At 43.7% G+C, this 23003-nt stretch overlaps 1 protein-coding gene across 1 annotated transcript in view; it reads right to left on the bottom strand.

The window, feature by feature from the left end:
• LOC146194451 (sn-1-specific diacylglycerol lipase ABHD11-like) overlaps positions 1-23003 on the bottom strand; it is a 113986-nt gene that overhangs the window by 17642 nt on the left and 73341 nt on the right. Inside the window, exons 4-5 of the mRNA XM_084596560.1 lie at positions 14568-14752; positions 12107-12246 (exon numbers count right to left, since the gene is read on the bottom strand). Of these exons, the coding sequence (XP_084452686.1) occupies positions 12107-12246; positions 14568-14752 (325 nt within the window). The remainder of the gene's footprint in view (positions 1-12106; positions 12247-14567; positions 14753-23003) is intronic.

Genomic DNA, 23003 nt, shown 5'->3' with positions numbered 1-23003 from the left:
ACGAGGTATTTGTATCAGTTCAGTTCAGTCGTTCAGTCGTGTCCGACTCTTCGTGACCCTATTGACCATGTCACGCCACGCTTTCCGGTCTCTCACTATCTTCCTAACATCACATAACTTCATCTGCAGTGCCTCGAGGATGCCATCTAACCATCGCGTTCGCTGCCTACCCCTTCTCCGGCAACCCTCAACCTTTCCCAACATCAAATCTTTCTCCAGCGACTCCTCTCTTCTCATCAGATGACCAAAGTAGGTGAGCTTTAACTTTAGAATTTGACCCTCCAATGAGCAGTCAGGGTTTATGGTCGACAATATTGACTGATTTGATCTTCTGGCAGTCCAAGGAACTCTCAAGAGTCTTCGCCAGCACCACAATTCAAACGCGTCAATACTTCGGCGGTCAGCCTTTTTCACAGTCCAACTCTCGCATCCATACATCACAACTGGAAAGACCATAGCACGAGTTATACGGATCTTGGTTGGCAGACTAATGTCTCTGCTCTTTACTAGGCGGTCAAGGCTAACCATTGCTCTCTTTCCCAGAAGCAGGCGTCTCCTAATTTCATGGCTGCAGTCTCCTTCCGAGGTAATCTTGGAGCCCAAGAAGAGAAAATCTGTCACAGCTTCCACTTCTTGTCCCTTGATGCTCCAGGACTTGATAGGGCAAGACGCCATGATCTTTGTCTTTTTAATGTTCAGTTTAAGCCCAAACTTCTCACTCTCTTCTTGTACGCGCATCAGAAGTCTCTTGAGTTCCGCTTCACTTTCTGCAATTAAAGTGGTATCATCCGCATATCTAAGGTTGTTGATACGTTTTCCAGCAATCTTCACTCCAGCTGAAGACTCGTCCAGACCGGCCTTCCTCATGATGCACTCTGCATATAGGTTAAATAGGCAGGGCGACAGTATGCAGCCTTGCCTCACTCCTTTCTCAATCGGAAACCAATCAGTAAGACCATGCCCAGTTCTGACTGTGGCCTCTTGCCCTTCATACAGGTTCCTGAGGAGACAGATGAGGTGAATTGGAACTCCCATCTCTTGGAGAGCTTGCCACAATCTGCTGTGATCTACGCAGTCAAACGCTTTCGCATAATCAATAAAGCAGAAGTAGATGGGTTTCTGGAACTCTCTTGCTTTTTCCATGATCCAGCGAAGGTTGGCAACTTGGTCTCTAGTTCCTCTGCCCTTGCGAAACCCAGCTTGCACGTCCGGAAGCTCCCGATCCACATAGTGCTGCAGCCTACCTTGGAGGATTTTCAACATCACCTTGCTAGCATGCGAAATATCTTGGTGAGCTCTATACAAATACCAAAAGGTATTTGTATAGAGCTTACCAAGATACTTTTTTTGTTCGAGTTGGTACTTATTCATCACCTGCTTATTAAATGCGTTGAAGAAATCTTGTTACCATGGCATGGGCAAGAGTTTTGAAAGAAGTGACAAGAAGTGAGAAGAATTGCAAAGGCCGGTTATCGGGAGTCGGTTATTAATGAGGCCAGTTGCCGGGTACTGAAGAGCCATAAAAGAACGCACAGACTGAAATCCCTGCCTAGCATGGATGAGAGGAAGAGGAAGGTTGCGGTGGTACCGTATGTGCACAAAATTTCACATGACCTCAAAAATGTAGGCCTGAGATTTGGTGTTGACGTGGCATTGACCGCCCCGCTCAAGACAAAGAGGATTTGCCCGGCTATTCAAAGGAAAGAGAAGAGAAGAAGCAATAATGTGGGGTGAAACATGGAAACCCATTTGTTGGATGCAAGACAGGTGTTGTGTATAGGCTTCCCCTCTCTCTGGAGCCTGTTATATAGGACAAACAGGACGATGCATAAGTAAGAGACTACAGGAACACTGGAACAACATGGAAAGTGGAAAGGACAAAACGTTTTTGGTATCACATTGCCATTCATGTGAAATAATGAAGAAGGAGAAGAAGAAGTGCACTCTTAAGTTTGACAACGTTAGGATTTTGCATCGCCACAAAGAGAAGATGACGAGACAGATAGTGAAATTATATTTTATTTCAACGGACAATAAGTGTATCAGCAAGACTGCTCTTGCTCTTTCAAGCAAAGAGATGTCTTTTTTGAGTGACGTTTTGTGCAGCAGGTGAACCGAGGAGTTGTTTCACGTGATTGTTTCGTTTTCTTCATGTTTGTTTTTTCTGGGCCTTGTAGTAAAGGGCGTAGGCATAGTTGTGAGTCAGCGCTTGTACTGTGGCTTTCCTTTATCTTGTCCTTTGTCTTAGTGTTCGCGCTGTTTAAATTAATAATGAAGTTGAATAGAGAATGTGCATTTTTCTCGCACGTTTGTGCAAAGTTGGTTTGGTTTGGTTTGTGCGGCTTGACGTCACAAAGCGACTTAGGATTCGGGAGATGCCGTAGGTATAATGGAGGGCTAAAAATAATATTGACCACCCGCTGTTCACTAATGCGTGCACTGGCATTCCATAGTACAGAGACACTATCGCGTTGTGCCTGCATCGAGGTGTGGAGCATCCGTCGCTGCTGTGCCTGTGGCGTCGAGTGCGTTGCGCTATTAATACTCATAGCGTCGAGCCGGAGTACTCGCTGATTGGAGCCCGGCCGCGTTGCGATTTGAAGATGTGATAGGAACGACTTGCAATGGAGATGTGGTTGCTTAATAATTGTTCGAATGGCTTGGAGGCAAATCACAAAAGGCACCCGTGCGCTGTACTATCTTGGTGCGCGGCTTTGACACTATTCAGCTTTTCATTCACTGAAGTGAAATAAGTTATAAAGACAATGTAGCAGCGACACGGATGAAATTTAATTAAGCTACTCGCGTGCTGTGAACAGGTTGTTTTAGTGGCTTGCTTATTACTTATCCCGCCGTGGTGTATTAGCGGCTAAGGTGGCACATGTGTTTGATCTTGGCCGCGGCGGCCGAGAGAGAGAAAATTAGCAGTCACTTATTTTGAGGTGTCAGCATGCGCTAAAGAACCCTATGTGGTCAAAATTATCAGGAGACTTCTGCGGCGTCCCCAACAGGCTGAGGCGTCTTGTGTCCGCAAGCCCCAAGAACATAGCCTTTACTTTTTTTGTTGTTGTTTCTGGATGAGCGCTGTAGTTTAGTCATAATCTCACCGTAGATTGAGTCGATCAGCATCGTTCACGGCTCATTGTGCAAGTCATTCTTGAAGCACGCATGGGCCACGTTTGGCGTTACAGAGGCACAAGGTAAATGGTTGTTCTCGGTGATTAAAGAGCAGCAGTCGCGGGGAGCTCTCGCTTGTTCAAACGCACGGAACCCGGCAGCGGGCTGCAATATTGTGGTGTTGAGCGGTGTGACGTAACGCCTTCGCATGACTCACATTTTCAGCGTGTGTATTCATCTGTTAAAGCACAGGACAAAACTGGCTATTTTTTATTTTATATATTACATCTCTGTCAAACGCACGGCGAATCTGTTGAGTGATTGTTACCACTCGTGACTGCTGATCAACACTGGAAGGATTAACATCTGATGGCTGGCGAGCCGCCGTCTGTTTTAAGATCGTTTTCTCTCTTTGATGTCTAAGCTGCTAGGGCAGGGTGTGTGGCGTGCGCGGTGCAGACATTTTGTTTCGAAGACCCGCGCCTTGCTGACGCTCATAGGATCGAATTTCTCAAGCAGTGGCGTTTAACGCCCTCTGAACACGTGCCGTCCTTTGGCGCTGCTCTTGTGGGCTATCATATAACTCGCCGCTGTGGGCTACAAGGTGGCCACGTCGCACAAGCTTGTCTTTCCTCTACCATGTCCGCCTGCTGTCCGCAGAGACAGGTGTTTGATATGAATATTTCCCGTCAACTTCTTCGGCAAGAGCAACACTTTATCTGTGCACTAGAGTCGATCACGGTAGAAAAATCACCGATGGCATGGTCACCATGCAGCACGTGTTCAGGTCGCTAGCTAGCTAGCTCGCCGGTGATTCTGCATGGTGCAGGTGTAGTTATTTATTGCTCGTTCCCCACCCCCTTTTGCTCCTTTGAGCTCGAGCAATTCGACCGCAGTTGCCTCACCAGATGGTTGTACCTCGCGCATGCGGCTTAGGCATCAAAAAGAGCTTAAAAGCGATCTTGTGACAGACAGCCGCTCATCCAGCGACCGAATATTGTTTGTTTGTTTTCGTGAATTGTATGAGGCTTCCAGTGTCTGCATGCCCCGAGCGGCAGCATAAGCATGAACATATGCGCCTTGCCTTATGAAGGGAAGATGATCGCTGAGAGCCGCAGCCAGCTTTGCTCTGTGCTTTAGTAGGCGAATGTGCTCTTCCAAAAAGCCGCTTGAGAAGCAATACATGACTGCTGCCAACATTATTCGCTTTCACGGCGTGGAGGAAGGTGTCCGTTAACAAGATTTTGCCTTTCTTCGGCGGTTGGGGCACCTTCACTTGAGCCAAAACCAAGTTAAGTATGGTATGACAGGGCGATTACTTTGAATAACGTTATTTCTAGAATTGCAAGATGTCGTGAACATTTCTTTTTTTTTTTCATCATTATGATTGGTAAAGTTATAGCTATAATCCTTATGGTCTGTGAGTAATCATTTTCCAGCTCGAGTTTATTTGCTTTGTGTACATATATTATTATATTTTCTTGTGAATAGAACACCTCAGTTTTCAGAAGCAGTGCTCTTGCTAGAAAAACGTGTTTGAAATCAAGAAAGGCAGGTTGCACCATGCTGAGAGCTTTTGCTCACCTTACAGCTTACACTGTATAATCCATGGTGGTATGTAGCATTCGTGAACTGGACTGTTTATATTATACAGAAACAATAGCCGTGTTTGTTACTATTTCACACCAACAAACGTAAGTAGCATAATGTTTCACCAGAATGTTTCATATTTGTCAATATACTTATGTAGAGTAAGTTGCAACTCTTAATTGTTTTACGTACCCGTAATAATGTTTTATGTACTGTGATTTAGTTTTCGCATGCAGGCTCCCACATGGGCGACGTTCATCGAGTTGTGCTGCCAATAGCTGGAGAAGAGCGTATTAGAGCACTGCAAGCATGGAAAAAGCAATAGCACTACTACTTGGAGTGTCCTTCGTGTTCAATAGTTGCTGTCCACCAGGCACCCTCTTACTATGATGTTTTCGTAGAGGTAAGTAAGTTTCAAATGATGAAAAAAATCTCTTATTAAGAGTTGTAATTTCTGTAGAGGTTACCTATATAAGACATAAGCAGTATAAATATAAAGCACCTTGGCTGCTAGGAACAAAATAGAATTTCATCTCTAGTTTTTAAGCATTTTTTATTTTTTTTATTTGATGCTGTGAATCCCATCAAGGATTGTAACAGGAAGGGCTGTGAGCATATTATACTAAAGCATAAAAGCATAAAAGCATACACAATAATACATGGTGTAGAGTGTTACATGCAGCTTACAACAATCGAATAACACAGATAATATCACTTATATTAATTACATGATTACGGATGATACAGCGAGGGGATCAGTAATAGTTGTAATTGACAGTAATTGACAGAATTGTAATTTAATCATTGTTTTGGCTTTTCCTATACATTGGGTTCCTTATAGCAACTTGCACAACTGAAATCTTTTATGTGGATGATTTAGAAAGTAGAGTCAGCACTCTGCACTTGGGTTAAAAATGGCATCACGAAGCTGTTTGATGGCTGAAGGCAATTGAAGATCAATTGCGGATTCATTTTATAGCTGTACCTGACTATCGTGCGTAAACAAATAACTTAGGAGGTAATTATCATGGCAAGATAGAAGTCTTAAATAATTTACACCAGTAAATATTATGCATATCAGAAATTTATTTTATATGGTGTGCTTAATACATTTCTGACTTGCATGAAAGTTCTGAAAATGTACTGTCGCACTAAATATACACTACAACGCACAAGATGCGGTAGGAGCTAAATTCTTGGAACACATTGACTATAACCTTGACCACAATTTATTCATTCAGTTGAAGAAACGGAGAACAGAGTTCATTTCTTATTTTTACAAGTTGCATGCTTCCTCTAAATGCTCATTGTGTTATTGCATAGATACAAGAATTGATTCACTCAGGATGCGTTGCAACTAATATTGAGCGCGACAGTACATTCAATTTACTTTGTTTAATAGGAAGCGCCCAATTTGCTAATGAGATCTAATAACCTCCTTAAATGAACTCTAGGTCAAATCGACGTAACTACCTGGAGATTTCGAATTTCATCATCATCATCATCATCAGCCTGATTATACCCACTGCAGGGCGAAGGCCTCTCCCATATCTCTCCACTTAACCCGGTTTTCGAATTTACATCCTATGTTTTGGGCTTATATTTAAGGCTTGCACAATACTAATGTTAAAAGGTTGTTTCATTGCTGTCGCTTATTGTCATATATAGAGGATGCTGCGATTTATATAACTACATCTTGATGTAAGTTTAGTCTTTTGCCAGAACTGCAACCTCCTACTGTTGAAGATTAACCTCTTTTTTATAGTAAGAAATGATTCTGCCTAGCTGAGCACAATAACAGCGTAAACATGCCTTCATCAAGATATTCCAAACATGTTCCTCTCCCCACTTGATCATGCTCAGCCTCACAGACGGTTATGCAATATAAACATTCAAGGCATTCCAGACAACTATGCCAAAATATATCAGTCACATTATATGACATGGAAATGAATTTGGAGTATGTCGAGAATTATTTTCCTTGCCTCCTCCTTTCGGTGTATTCTAGCTTTGTAAGTGTTTCAAAAATGAAAATATTGTTAAACCTAGCTTGCCATTATTTTGCGGTTATCTCATGGGCACATCTTCCATACATCGTTCAAAACTGAGCCCAATTCTCATTATCCTTTTTCACCTTTCCCACGTCTGTTAAGTAGTCTATATCTATGACGAATCAAACTTTAATCACTATGCTGCTCAACAACATATTTTGATTTATTTATAACATGCATTAGTGTTCAGTACGATAACCAGTAACCTCAAACATCTCCATCACTAGTGTTGCCTTTTTTAGACGAATAATTGAGTATATGCTTGAACTACCTCATTCATATCATTATTTTCTTGCACCCCCCCTTTATAATGCATCATTGTTAGCAGGGTCGCTCACCAAATCAATCGAAATTATTTTCCAGGTATTTGGGACAAATACATCCTTTCAAGGGCCGAGAAAAAGGCCCAGCCAGCGTCATTTCACCGAGGTTGTTGAGCCTGCTTCAAATGTTTTCACACTGGTGAGTTCACATTTGAATTGATCACAGACACTGTTATGTAGATTATCTACTGTGATAGCTTGTAGCAGTGGCTAGAGTTAATGTACATCTATACAATGCATTAGGATTTCCTTCACTTCTCTTAATTCAGGGAACCTCTTTGCTACATGAAAGGCTGTTCAAAGAAAGTGTTCTTCGGTGTGCCGTGATTGATGCATGATTAGACTTGAAAGGATAAGTTGCAAATTGTGTAGTGCATTAGGAATTCATTTATATAATAAATTCTTCTGAGAATAAGGCAAGGAATTATTTGGCGGCAGCTGATAGTTTCTGTGGTAGTTAAATTGCAAAGAACCCTTTACTATGATTATTGCTTGCAGCTACAAAACTTTCAATATTTGTAGTTGCTCAGACTTGAAGCAGGCGATGTGCGAAACGACCAATTATATAGCAGTCAAAGGCGAAATGTTTTATCTGTTAGTTTTCAAACTCTCGATTATTTGGACATTTCATGGAACAACAGCAGTATACTCATAGAACTAAAGTTCTCAGTTTTTCAAACCTTTCATATTCGCAGTGCTGCTGCAGATAGCCCAACCACTATACAGTATAATATGCACAGTGGAAACTCAATAATTCAAAATTCAAGGGGCCGATGATGTGATCTGACTGAAAATTTAATCCAGAAAGGAGCCTAATAAAAGCAAGTCTAATATCATCAGTGGGTTGATTCAGTGTATGCGAATGGCTGCAATTTCTTAATGTTGTGAGATATCGTATACTGCCAAAGCTTGCACTGCTCTGAGTTTGCAAAGCTCACATGTGCTTGCTTTCTACGTGAATGCAACAATCGTAACTAATTCGTCAACTAAGAGGCCAGGTAAATGAATAGAATTTTTGAATGACCCTAAGAAACTGCCAAGAAAATATAGCATCACAGTACGTTTGTCCAATGAACGCTCGGAATATTATTCAAAACCATGCTCCAAATATAATGTTTTCTGTTTCATCTACTGTTTTGCTTTTTCACATGTTCTTGGAAATATTAAAGAAATGATCCAGAATTGTGACTGCCTCCGCACACCTTTCTACAGCAACAACGCAGTAGCAGGAGTATTTTCTCACAACTATAACTGCCGCATTTTAAAAGTGGTTCGCCACATGGACTAAAAGACTATGCAGGCAAGTGCACCACAAAATTTAGCCGTTCAAGGAGCTCGAAGGAAACATATGTAGCGCAAGAAGGACATTTACACTGGCAGGGGAGACACACAGTGCAACAAATTTTATTTTAGTAAAGAAAGGTTTTTATACCTTCATATCACAGTGGACCATGAAACATGCACTAGCAGTGCGTATTTCATAGATACACAAGTTCCCTTGACAACAGTGCGACCTAATGGCTACTTGCATAATTTTCTTTCAAAAGGGAGAATCCACTGCGCACCAATTATTTCACGCGTTAACCTGTTTTTATGCACTTTTAAAACCACATGTTTTCTGAGATGGGTCTAAATTTAGTTTAGATTTTGAGTCGAAACTTCGTCTGAGCTCATATTTTCCTTAGGCATGCAGGACCACTAAAGCCATTGCCATCGACTGCTGCTTGTCGTCTATGTAAAAAGTGGGCTGAGAAAATCAAGCATCAGAATTTCCATGTCTTTTTGTGCTATGCTTCTTTTCTTTTATACCATGAACCAACAAGCCCAAGCATCTACCATTCAGTGAACTCGAAGTGGCAGGTTGATTTTGAGTCTAAACGTCGTCTGAGCTCATATTTTCCTTAGGCATGCAGAACCACTACAGCCATTGCCATCAATTGCTACTTGTCGTCTTTGTCAAAAGTGGGGGGGAAATGCAAGCATCAGAATGAAAACAAAACTGCAGATCTCTTCCTCCACAATGGTGGCAATTGCAAGCTTGTGCAAATTGTTTTTTTTCTACAAAATTTGATATTTTTAACCTTCTTGTAGCCATACTGAATTGGAAAAAATAGTTTGTTAGTCTTGTGAAGGTTGCGAATGTCTTGCGAGAGGAACAACTTATTTCTCGGATCTGTCCAGTTGAGTGAGATGGTTTTAATGCGCTCATATAAAACTGTGCCTAAATGACAGCATATGAAGTGCCCCAAAGTGAAAGTTTGACCTTGAGGAACTCTTATTAAAAGGATATGAAGATGACTAAGCATTTGTGTTCTTTAACTGAAAGAATTAGGCAAAAGAAGAAAACTGACCAATATAGTTGCCTTCACGTAGAAAACATAAAGGTAAATGCACGACTACAATCTCAATTGTTTATAGATGAAAGGGTAATGAAGTGAAAAAATGGTGTCATTCCTTCCAGCAGTGTAAAGATTTTACCTAAACTACGGTACTATAAAGAATTTGACTGTCATCTCAACTTTTGTGGTTCATATCTGTTCAAATTGTTTATTTCTAATACTTTCAGAGATAACAGCTGGAAAAGTGGACTTGAAAATCGTAACGTCAGGCAAGCGTGACAAATCTCTATCTCTCGTAGAGCCAGGGAAGAGGCTCAAAATGAAATAATTGTTAAGCATTGCGTGCCATTATTTTGCAATGATCTGATGGGCACATCTTCCATATATTACTATAAACTGAGCCAGATTCTCGTAATCTTTTTGAACCTTTGTTATGTCTTTTGAGTACCCTATATCAATGGCGTAATCAAACCTTTAATACTACAGTGCTCAATAAAAATATTTTGATTTATTTACACCATGCATTAGTTTTGATTATGATAGCATGTTACCTCAATCATCTCGATCACTGGCCTTGCTATTTTTATACAAATTATTGAGTATATGCTTTATTTACTTTATTCATATCTTTGCAGTCTTGCTTCTCCCCCCCCCCCAGCTTTGGTTTGCAAAATTGATAAATACGAGTTAGATTTCTGTTTTCACATTTAATAGAAATAATGGTATGCAATGATGGCAACAGAATTTGCCCACATTTTGAATATATGTATTTTTTACATCTGAAGTTCGTTTCAACCTATGTTGGATGCTTTTCATATGGTCCCATATTGTTCTGTTTAAATACCCATAATGTGATCTTGTATCTAATATGAGTATACGGCATATTCAGTTTTCTAGGTACACCATGCATGAATTTGAGAAGAATAATCAAGCAGCATGCTGCAAGTTCAAAATGTATTTATTTTCACTACATTTAAGAGCATTTATAACAATAAAGGCCTTTATGAATGTACTAATTTTTACAACTTCTTTAAAGATATTCTGCGAGTAAGACTGCAGCTTGACTACAGCTCAGTGGAAGTCCTTGACTAAAAACAAAAATAACAGATCCAAATGACAAAAATAAGCAGTTGAACTTTGCTCTTTAGGCTCGATTTCAGAGCAGCACAAAGTTTAACTTAAATTCTGGTTTGCTCAGCGTCCTACAACCGAAGCTGTAGGTAATTCTAAATAAATGTAATATCCTATTCACCTAGCCTAAATGATATTGATGAATTTATACAGCATATACTAGGTGGCCTTGATATGCTTTATGTTGAATGATAAAAGATGTTTAACGGATGCTGTACGCTTCAAGCATGTTTTTTAATGCCACTTAACCGTGAATTGAAAGCACGTCAAATTCTTATATTGACGCTTGAAATGTTTTTCAAACTGACAAAACAACCGTGATTATGACGGCACATTGAGCAATGACATATTGACGACTTCGTTGTATTCCTGGTTCGCAAATAATATGTCAAAATGATTAACAAACCATCATCTGAAAATGACACATACTGATGGCCTAACTGTATTATACCTGATGTGAAATGAAACGTCATTTCAGAATGACAATCAACTCTGATATTTACAACTTAAGTACATTATATCAAAATGATCAAATGAACCGTCATTTAGAAATTATGGTCAACTGTCATATTGATGGCCTAAATTTATTCCAGGTTACGAGTAAACATCAAAATGACTAAAAGCACAATCAATTGAACTGACGGGTAATGCTTGGAATTATAGCTGCCAAGAAGTTTCCGCCATTTTGATAAATATTTTAAAGTGTTTCCTTTCCCCTTCATGCGCGCCTTCCCTTTTAAATCAGTGTTGAATATCCCTATACTATCTATTGAAGAAAGTCAGCTTCTGGCCGAGCAATACATATTTCGATATGATACATTGGTCATCTTCCATATTATATATATATATATATATATATATATATATATATATATATATATATATATATATATATATATATATATATATATATATATATATAAAGAAAATTGAAGGAACAGAGTGATGAGTTCACTACGATACGCGAATAAAATAAGCCAATAGCTGGAGAGGACAAGAAAAGCTTAGGGGACCGTTTTTATATTTTTTCTATCCACCTGAATTAGTGTTTTACTCATTTTACCGAGAATAATTAAATACAAAGTAAAAAAAATCAAACGAACGCACGGTAACTGCGCTACGGTCCTACGACCTCCAAATATCGCGTCCGGTGCTCTTACCACCTAAGCTAAAGCGACGGGTGTCGAACTCAAGAAATTAGGATGTGCGATCAGTGTTCGATTTTAGAAATACCAAAAACCAAAATCTACAATTGTTGACTAACAGGCCGCTTTTGGCGTCGTTATATTGTTTGAAATGGGTATATCTGACTTCTGTAGATAGCGCCGTGTAACCGCGTCAGACTACCACAGAGCTCAACTGTAATATAAACGAGAGTGCTTTGAGCTCTGAATGAATGTGTCATGATAAGCGGCGTCAGATGCCTATACATGGATCCAACTTTAATGTGCTCTGGTTATGTCGCAGAGGTTATTTCCAGGTATATTCGCTTCACAAATTCAAAGACCGTGACCTCGGTCCTCAAAGCGAATCTCCTTTCTTTGGAAACATTCACTTGAGCAGGCCGAAATGAGGTCTCTAACCAAGACCACGAATTCTTCAGGCTTGTCATTGTGAACCCAGTGACTGGTGCCTTTCACGCTGACGATGCGGGCGTTGGGGAATGACTGCCTGATGTCTTCTTGGCCTTCGGCACTGTCAGAGCAAAATGGGAGTGACATTTCATTACTGACGAGATAAAATACGGAGCGCAACACGCTACTTTTCGCGTACAGGAATTATGTTCATATTTACGTACGCCAAGTTGAACACATAAAATATACCGACCAAGATTACATCAGGGCACAACACAAAGAGCGCAGTTAAGTAACATCAGTTTTTTTTATTTTACAGTATCCTCATGTGAGTGCTGATTTTTTTAAAGGATATTGTTGCTCTGGGTGCACAATTTTCTAATTGTGCTAACTGGCTAAAGAGGATTAAGGCGCTCGAGTGCTGATCCCCAGGACTGATGTTTTATCCCGGACAGCGCAGTAACGTTTCGATGGATGCGGAGCGCTGGGCGACAATGTGCTGCGCGATTGTGATACACCCTAAAGAACTCGTGTTGGTGGAAACTATCTAAGGTTTCTAGTGCGGCCTCCACATCTCAAGTCGTTTTGGGATGTTTATTTATGTATTGAAGTTTGTAGAAAAATTCAGGTTTGCCTAGATGCCGAGGGGAAAGATGACGTACAAGTCCTTATATTGGCTCTAATAAAAACAAACTATTAAAAATATGCAGCACTCTGTGGATGTCAGCAGCGCCAGGAAGTCAAACGTCCAGTCCACAATGCTGATTGCCGCTAGGTAGGGTTAGTGAGAAATAAATACTACTCGACTGTGGCGACCGCCACAGACGCAATATTCAAGAGTAGAGCAGTTCAACATTTTTATATTTTTAAAGCATTTTAAGAGGACACACTCTTCACCTAGCTGGTCGATATCTGTCATGAGTTTATTAGGGTGCTGAGCGCCCGTTATTTATTACTTCATGCGCGCTGTGCCGCAAGTGAGACATTCACGATGTACATGTTCAGAAATATATTGATACCATGCTGCGATATATTGATCTATATTTGACCTTGCGGCCATGATCAGGGTACAGGTTGACACATTGAATTTTATATGCCAGCCTCTGTGATCGACATAAAACTAAATTAGGCCTACCTGCGCAAAGTGTTGCCTGTTAGTTGGTTTTCTGCATTGACATACAGGCGTTTCAAGCAGTATTCACCGGTATGAGATTATAAGTTCAAATTATAGTGTTATGTTTAAGGTAGCAGCACGGCTTGATGTTTACTTAAAGAGAGCAGGGAACAAGCTGTCAGGAAATCATATTCTGATCAATCGTTATATCATGTAAATTTTGTTATATGATATCGTGGATTTTTAAACTTTAATATTAGACCTCTCGCCCTATGGATATTTCTATATTATGGGCCACAAAAACAGTTCCTTGCGTCCTTAACTCTTTGTGGCTTCCAATACCACCGGCAGAATTATTTGCTAATTGTCTATATTTTAGTTGCTATTAACAGTGCTGGTTATATATATGAGCTTTAACCTAAACGGCTGAACTGAGTACGAAGTGTAGTAAACGATCGAATTCCTCCACTATAACAGCAACGTTAATATTACCATTCATGATTGGCAAAGAACTCGACTAACAGGTATTTAAGCATTCCATAGGTCGTTCCAGTTAAGAATTTAGGCATTAAAATCACCAATCAACTGAACTTATCTAGACGCCTAATAGGGTTGGTTACAAGGTTACTTGTATTTGTGGCTACCTTCGTGACCGTATTAAATATCGTGTTTACGAAACCCTCATCTGATGTTATTTACACTGGGTACTGTTTGCTATAATACAACGCAGCTTAGTTTAACACAAATACAGGCGTCTAGAGCTTGGTACATTGACTAAAGCTAGTATAACCTGCATTAAATATAACAGACTCTTCATGCACCGCCAGAAGTGCGAAGGATGAAACTTTAAAACATATCATTATAGGAATTTTCTCTCCTTTTTTATTCGGACCATGTACGAGTCGACGCAACGATCTCTGCCCGCCAGACAGCACGCATCAAGTTATATCCATATAAAGAGCTTTCCTGTTAAAATCACCATACTTGAGCACCATACTCGAGCTCAGATCGCTGGCGAACCGCTATAGATTCACTTTTTATTGCATTATATTCAACCCAAACTTGTCCATTAATAAACCTCTCATGATGATGGCCAACAGGGAACTGAATACTAGGGTGAAGGGGAGAAGGTATTTTGTCACCTCACAAATCTTTCATCAAACAGCTAGACTGTGGACTGTCTACTAAAATGTCCGCGAATGTTTTGCGGGGTGCTAGCGTGCACTATAGTGACTAACCTGTACCCTTGACTGTTGTCGCTCTTAGGGAATCCTTTACATTGTTTTTGCTTGAAGTCGCATAAAATGCCGCAATAAGCATGTTCGTACCTTATGCAAATGAAATCCGCGGCTCCGATGAACAGTGCATCGACATCGCAACTTTGGTTGTCGAGATAGTAAAGGGTAGTCAGAGCTTCTATGTTCTGTTTGATGGCCTTAGCGTTGAGTCGCCATTCTAACGTGACATGACCCTTGCGCAAGTTGGCCAGCAGGAACTCTCGAACACACGCGTTCTGTCAGAAAAAGATGTAAGAAAAAAGTGAGCAAACCTCGATTGCTCCGTTACTAATGTTGAAAACGGGCCAAATATTCACATCTCTTATGAATTCAGGAATTACAGGAGAATTAGAGGAATCTATAGCAGCGAGACGGCAATTCATATGAACAGAAAATATTTTATTTGTGGTAGAGAAGTACCAATCATATCTGTCAAATATTCCTAATGGGGATGGTGAAACTCCACAAGATATACTTTACTTCACGAGTTTAAAAAATGTTTTGCTCCTCGTATGGTACACCGAGGCGTTTCTTTATATTGCCGCATAGAAGACGACGCCAAAGATGATGACTGGTCCCACAAGCGCGAGCCTGGAGGAGAAGGAAGTTGGAGCGCAAGACTCGTCCAGGTTGATTATTAAACCCGTCCTATCTTTGGGTCCTCCTTGGCGTTCTATCGAGACGTGACACTGGTGGAGTGCACTGGGGTATGCATAAGACTCCTTCCAGCAGTCCACAGCGAATCCCAGACATCGACACGCCTGTACATCGCGCTAGCCGCCGCCTTCTAGGCCTAGCCCCGGAGTACAACTATCTGCCAAGCGACTCTTCAAACGACCAAGTCCATCAGGTCTCCCAAGCCATGGCACATCCCAACCCTACACCGGTGACTCTTCAGAACGCCAAGGTGCCAGAGTGCTTTCGCGGGGAAGCGTTTGAAGATGTCGAGGACTGGCTTCACCAGTTTGAGCGAGTGGCCAAGATTAATCAGTGGAGCGAAGATCACAAGCTTTGCTATGTTTATTTTGCCCTTCAGGATAATGCTAGAACGTGGTTTGAAAACCACGAGGCCAGCTTATCCACATGGAACGACTTCCGCCGCAGCTTGTAGACACCTTTGCGAGAACTGATCGACGCGACAATGCGCTGCGCCTGCTTGAAGTGCGTGTCCAGAAGCCGAATGAGAGCGTGGCTATGTTTGCGGAAGACATGGCTCGCCTTTTTCGCCGTGCCGACCTGATATGAGTGAGCCAAAGAAGTTACGGCATCTCATGCACGGTGTCAAAGAACAGGTGTTTGCCGGCTTAGTACGCAACCCACCTAAAACCGTGAGTGAGTTCATTAAGGACGCTACGGCTATAGAGCGAGCCCTCCAAGATCGGTGCCGCCAGTACAACCGACCAGCCAGCTGTGCCCCGACGATTGCGGCGGTGCTGATTGCAACAGATCAGACCACTCTTCGAGACATGGTTAGAGAAATTGTCCTTGAGGAGTTGCAGCGAATTACGGTTACGAAAGCTCAGTCGTCAGAGGCCCTCGTGCAGGCTGTAAGGAATGAAATTCGGTGCTCCCTATCACCGTCTGCCCAGTGCAACGAGTTTCATCCAGTCGACAACGCGGCAGCCATTTCCGAACCACCATACCGCGTTCCACAACCGGTCAACTACACGGCCAACATTCCTGCACCTTATCACGAGCCGCAATCTGAGAGCTACGCCGCGGTCCTTCGTCGCCCACCGCCAGACCACGCCCCACCGAGCTCACCGAGCCGTCAGGAGACGCGGTTCTTCCAGGGGCCTCAGTGGGCGCCTTCCAGGCACTCTGAACTGCGCCGAACGGACAGGTGGCGCAGTTATGACAGCCGGCCACTCTGTTTCTACTGCGGACAACCTGGCCACGTATATCGGTACTGCCGCTACCGCGAAGAGGGGCAGGCCTTTCCGTCTCCTTCTGCTCGCTGCCGCTTCGACGCTGACACTGCCCAAACCGAGGACGGCCTTCCGGTCAGCAGGGAAACCGAATCCCCGGGCTTCCGCCGCCGCTCCTCCCCATCGGCACAGCGTTATTCTCTGCCGATGCGTCGTGGCAATGCTGACGTTGGCGGACGGCGGTCCCCTAGCCCTCACCGGGGAAACTAACAGCCGAAACCTCGCGAGGGGAGGTTGCACACAGTCTAAAAGTGTCAAAACCCTCACCACCACCGCAACTGCCGACAGCCCGTGCTTCTGACGCTGCCGTTAGTATTGACATTGCCGCACTACCGCCGAAAATGCCGCCTACATTACCACCGAAAATGCCGCACCAGATTAGCAGCCCCGACGACGAAGCTGACACCGCTGACTTTGCTGCACTGCCGCCGAAAATGCCGAAAGAAACGAGCAACCCAGATAACGTTGTTAGCGCTGACCTCGCCGTTTCCATTGATGGGCTGGAGGTACATGCTCTGGTGGATACCGGGGCGGATTTTTCAATTATTAGCCAGAAACTGGCTGACACGCTGCGCAAAGTAAAAACCGAATGGACTGGGCCAGTAATAAGAAGTGCTGGGGGTCAGCTACTGGCACCGACAGGGAAGTGCACTGCCCGAATAGGAATAGAAAACGCGGTGTTTGTTGGCAGCTTCGTTATTCTCCCTGACTGTTACAAAGATCTCATCTTGGGCATGGACTTTCTGCGTCTTCACGGGGCTGTAATCAGCATTCGTGACAGCGTCGTTGCCTTCACCAATCATGAAGACCTTGGTTATGCGGAAGTACTACTGATGCCCTTACGCGTCGCCAATGAGACAGTGACATTACCTCCGCGATCAGGCTCTCTTGTTGAAGTGAAGTGCGACATGGCGCATACCGGCGATGGTATCGCCGAAAGGGCAGTCGCCCTGGTACTAAGCCGAGGTGTTTCTATAGCTCGAGGGCTAGTCAACTTGACCAATGGACAGACCGAAGTGCTGCTGACAAACTTCAGCGACGAGCGTCAGCAAATTCCGAAAGGCACAACTGTGGCCTTTTTCGACAGCCTCCCAAATGCGCAGCGCTGCTTCTCACTGCAACAGGAAGGATCAATGTGCAAGACGCCCGTAACCATCGTCGATGTGATTCCAAATTTGTCTTCAGAACGGGACCGTCTTTTGGACCTCATAGATCAATTTCGAGACTGCTTTGCTTCCGAATCGCGGATCGGCCAAACGCCTTTGACAAAACATCGAATCATCATGGATGACTCCGTTCGCCCGATTCGACAAAATCCTTACCGTGTAGCTCCGAAAGAACGTGAAGCCATTGAGCGCCAGGTGGCCGAAATGCTTAGAGACGACGTTATCCAGCCGTCACAGAGCCCATGGGCTTCCCCCGTGGTACTTGTTAAAAAGAAGGACGGCAGCTTACGATTTTGCATAGATTACCGCAAGCTCAACCAAGTAACTAAAAAAGACGTGTACCCTCTTCCTCGCATCGACGATTCCCTTGATCGCCTACGAAATGCACGTTACTTCTCATCAATGGACTTGAAAAGTGGATATTGGCAGATAGAAGTAGACGAGAGAGATCGGGAGAAGACAGCATTCGTCACTCCCGACGGATTGTACGAGTTTAAGGTTCTTCCGTTCGGTTTATGCTCAGCACCAGCAACATTTCAGAGGTTGATGGATACTGTGCTCTCGGGACTTAAGTGGCAAACATGCCTGGTGTATCTTGACGACGTGATTGTGTTTTCGGCCACATTTGAAGAGCATCTACGCCATTTGCTAGCTGTATTTCAGGCCATACGATCTGCGGGCCTCACACTAAAACCCGAGAAGTGCCACTTCCGGTACGAGGAGCTGCAATTCTTAGGTCACGTCGTTAGCCAAGAAGGTGTCCGGCCTATTCCTGAAAAGCTCTCCGCAGTCGCCAAGTTCCCGACACCTACGGACAAAAAGACATTGCGGCGTTTCCTGGGTCTTTGCGCCTATTACCGCCGGTTTATTGCTGGATTCTCACGAATTGCCTGGCCATTAACTTCGCTGACGCGGGACAACGCTGTCTTTCACTGGGGTGAAGAACAGGAACAAGCGTTTAATGAGCTGCGGAGACGTTTACAGACACCCCCTGTCCTGGCGCACTTTGATGACGACGCCCCTACACTGCTTCATACGGATGCCAGCAACGTGGGCTTAGGTGCTGTGCTGGTGCAGCGCCAGGATGGTGTGGAAAAAGTAATTGCATACGCCAGCGGGACCCTATCTAAAGCAGAAGCTAACTACTCGGCAACCGAAAAAGAATGCCTTGCAGTGGTATAGGCGGTTATGAAGTTCCGCCCTTATTTGTACGCTCGCCCCTTTCAAGTAGTTAGCGACCATCACTCGCTCTGTTGGCTGACGAATCTAAAGGACCCTTCAGGGAGACGCGCGTTGGAGCCTTCGATTACAAGAATTCGACATGGCAGTTATTTACAAATCTGGAAAAAAGCACACGGATGCTGACTGCCTTTCGCGAGCGCCGGTCAAACCTTCCACTATGACCGATGAAGACACTGCGTTTTTAGGTGTCATAGATGACGCAACGCTTTCCCAACAGCAGCGAGAAGACCAGGAATTGCTCCCTCTTGTTGATTTCTTGGAAAAACGAACTACCGTTGTGCCAAAGATTTTCACCCGAGTAATCTCTTCATTATTTATTCGCAACAGCGTACTTTACAAGAAGAACTTCCGCCCTGGGGTAAATAGTCATCTACTCGTCGTCATATCTGCTCTCCGCAGAGAAGTTTTGCAAGCGTGTCACGACGAGCCAACCGCCGGTCACCTAGGCTACACCCGCACGTTGGCTAGAGTCCAGCATGGATACTACTGGCCAAAACTGCCTGCGACAGTGAAACACTATATACGTACTTGCATAGACTGCCAGCGCCGTAAATCACCCCCTGTAAAACCAGCTGGCCTACTCCATCCTCTTCAAGTGCCCACAATACCTTTTAAGCAAATCGGCATGGACCTCCTGGGACCATTTCCGACATCGACAGCCGGAAATAAATGGATAATTGTCGCCACCAATTATCTAACCCGCTACGCGGAGACCAAGGCTCTGCCAAGGGGTACCGCCGCCGAAGCAGCTCGGTTCTTCGTGGAGAACATTTTCCTGAGGCATGGTGCTCCGGCGCTCATTATAACTGACCGGGGAACTCCATTTACGGCCGATCTTTTGGAGACCGTTCTCCGCCTCAGTGGTACCTGTCACTGTAAAACTACAGCCTATCACCCCCAAGCCAATGGGTTGACGGAACGCCTCAATAAAACTATCGCAGACATGCTTTGCATGTACGTGGATGTGAACCACAAGAATTGGGACGAAATTCTTCCCTACGTCACGTTCGCCTACAATACGGTACGCCAAGACACCACTCGTATGACACCATTCAGCCTCCTTCACAGGCGACCAGTAACAACTATGCTGGATGCAATGTTGCTCCCGAATGCCGACACCGACGATCTCGATCAGGACGCCGAGGAAATCGCTCAGCGTGCAGAGGAAGCTCGCCAACTAGCGCGTGTGCGGATCAAGAATCAGCAAGAGCATGATGCACGACGCTACAATCATAGACGCCGACATGTCATGTACGAACCTGGCGACAAAGTGTGGGTCTGGACGCCTATTCGGAGCCGTGGACTCTCCGAAAAACTATTGCAGCGATATTTCGGGCCATATGTTGTTCAGCGACGTTTAACCGACGTCACTTATGAGGTGGTGCCAGACGGGGTGTCGACCTCAAAGCGACGCCAGCAACAAGCTGACGTCGTCCACGTTGTACGTATGAAGCCGTACAACTCGGACTGACCTTGACCTCCTACTCGCTTTTATGCTCATCGGGACGATGCTTCCTTAGGAGGGGGGCAAATGCCGCATAGAAGACGACGCCAAAGATGATGACTGGTCCCACAAGCACGAGCCTGGAGGAGAAGGAAGTTGGAGTGCAAGACTCGTCCAGGTTGATTATTAAACCCGTCCTATCTTTGGGTCCTCCTTGGCGTTCTATCGAGACGTGACAATATTGTAGTTTATATGCCGATTTGGCGTATGTTTTGGTGAAGTGATTTTACAAAGGACACCTATTTTCGAATTCGACCTCCGCAGTTTGTATATTTATGATCATGATGTTTCTATGTCCAGTTAGCCACAATGCAACGTAAACTACGTAATGGTTATAAAGCAGTATATGAATTTGGTACCATGTCATTAGTTCAAACAATTTCACAGTATGAGAGATAGGAACAGAGGACATGGTTGTCGAAGCGTCAATCTTAGTCAACCGAAGAAGGGCAGATATACAATGCATTAACCAATGTTTTACAAGAGAAGTATCGGATTTAGTTTGCTGTAGATTTTCGTGGCCGCAACTTAGCTCACACCGCAATATGTCCTCGTGGCAAAGCGTTGGTCTGCGGATTATGGCTTCCTTTTTTCGTTTTCTAAAAGGTAGCTGATGGCAAACTGAGATTGCATGATATTAAAAACTGCACTTCCTCCTGTTCACAAAGAGAGAATCCCGCGGTGTCGTAAGACGGTGCAGTCAAGAGAATTTAACTTTCTGCACAGCCCTAACGTACACATGTTCACAAAGACGTCAAGCCTGCGCCGTGTTCCTCGAAACGGAGAATATGATAATAAAATTTGCTTTATTATGCGACAAAGACAAGTGGCAGTCCAGTTGTATGAAAATGTCACTTTACTATCAGAGCCCATAATTCTATTCAAACCCAATTCATTAAATCTATTCACCTTCCAATTTACATTTAAAAAAAATTGTCCTGCACTGGAATCGACCTCCTACCCCTCCGATAATCTGCTGAGCGTATTTTTTTTCCTTATTTGCCTAATTTATCATCAGATTTTACACATATAGAACATCACACAGACGCACACACACACACGCACGCGCAGACACCACACACACGCACGCACGCACGCGCACACACACACACACACACACACACACACACACACACACACACACACACACACACACACACACACACACACACACACACACACACACACACACACACACACACACACACACACACACACACACCTGAGAGGGAATATTACGCGACAAATACAGAACATGGGTTAAAACCACGCGATTTGGGCTGCGTGATCCATTACAACTCATTCATTTGCAGCAACATTTCCGTTCTCAGAAGCCACTCAGGCGCTTCGTCTTGTGTCTTGAGAACTTCAATAACACTCGCAACGGCTTCGAGAAAATACTGTCGTATTTTCCTCGCATCAACGTCTGCATGCCTGAAAGCCACTCTGGATCGCCAGTACTGTGCAGGCCCAATAACATGATCATGTCCAGCGGTAGCCCATCATCATCTTCAATTGGTAAAAATCGAATTCCGAATGCATCCATGGTTAGGTGCTTTTTAATTGTTCGTTGTAGGATGTCTCAGAAGAAAAAGGTTTCCCAATAGTCTAAGAAAACGTGTTCGATAATTTCCGGTTTGCGGCATATGAAACAGTGACTTCCCCTAGGTACAAAAAAAGACACCTTTCATTTCTAAATAAGCCTTAACTTCTAGTGTATTGCTATGGAGCTTGAAAAGGAAAGTTTTTGTTCTCCCTGGTACAGCCATATTTTTTACTGACTCCCATGGACCACCTGCCGAATACAACAATCTGTACAATGGGATCGGGAGAAAGACATCGCACAAGTCCTTGTAAAGTTTCTTTCGCGTCACAGTTGATAAATATTCATGACGATAAATCATCATGGCGGAATTGGTTAGTACGCTCAGCAGACAAATATTCAAACGTGTATTGCAAGCCCATTTTTCTTTTGAACATTTATCAGCTGAGCGTACTAACCAATTCCGTCACATAGGGCACGTAAGCAATACCCTAATTCTCTGTGTAGCGCTTCTGTCTTTACCATGGCAACGAAGGGGTTTCGACAATGACGGCTTCTCTCCCGTCTGCAGGAGCAACGAGAGCGTCATATTACAAAAAATCACTGCAACTAACACGCGTCAAGGAACGCCAGGCTACAGGACCACGGTGTACCATCCAATCCCTCACTTGCAGGAACATTGAAAGAAACGCGCCCCAGGGAGCGGAAGTTTCCGGTTTTGCGACACGGGCTCTGAACTCGGTTATCAACAACTATAAAGGGGCGCGCGAGGTAGCGTGCGCAGCAGCAACGCTCAGACTTTTGCATTTCGTCAGTGTTCACGGGTTTTTTTTTGTTGGCTTGTTCTGCTTATTTATGATTAACACAAAATTACCATTGCTATCGTTCGTAATCTCCATATAATTATACATTTCTGATTGGCATTCGGACAATGAGATTGAGGAAGAATTATTTTTCCGACTACTTCCTGTGTTTTCGGTCAATTATTGACTCAAATAGGTGCACGCGTCCCTGTAATCGAGCAGCACCATTGTAGCTGACTATTTTTTTTTCCTTTTGCAAAGAGGCAAATTGTGCCAACAGTCATTGTAAATCTATTCACCT

This window comes from Amblyomma maculatum, chromosome 3 (genome assembly GCF_055883805.1).
Source record: "Amblyomma maculatum isolate TAMU_Amacu chromosome 3, ASM5588380v1, whole genome shotgun sequence".
Lineage (NCBI taxonomy): Eukaryota > Metazoa > Arthropoda > Arachnida > Ixodida > Ixodidae > Amblyomma > Amblyomma maculatum.
The sequence above is the reverse complement of the archived record's forward strand: the minus strand, read 5'-3'. Positions and strand labels throughout refer to the sequence as shown.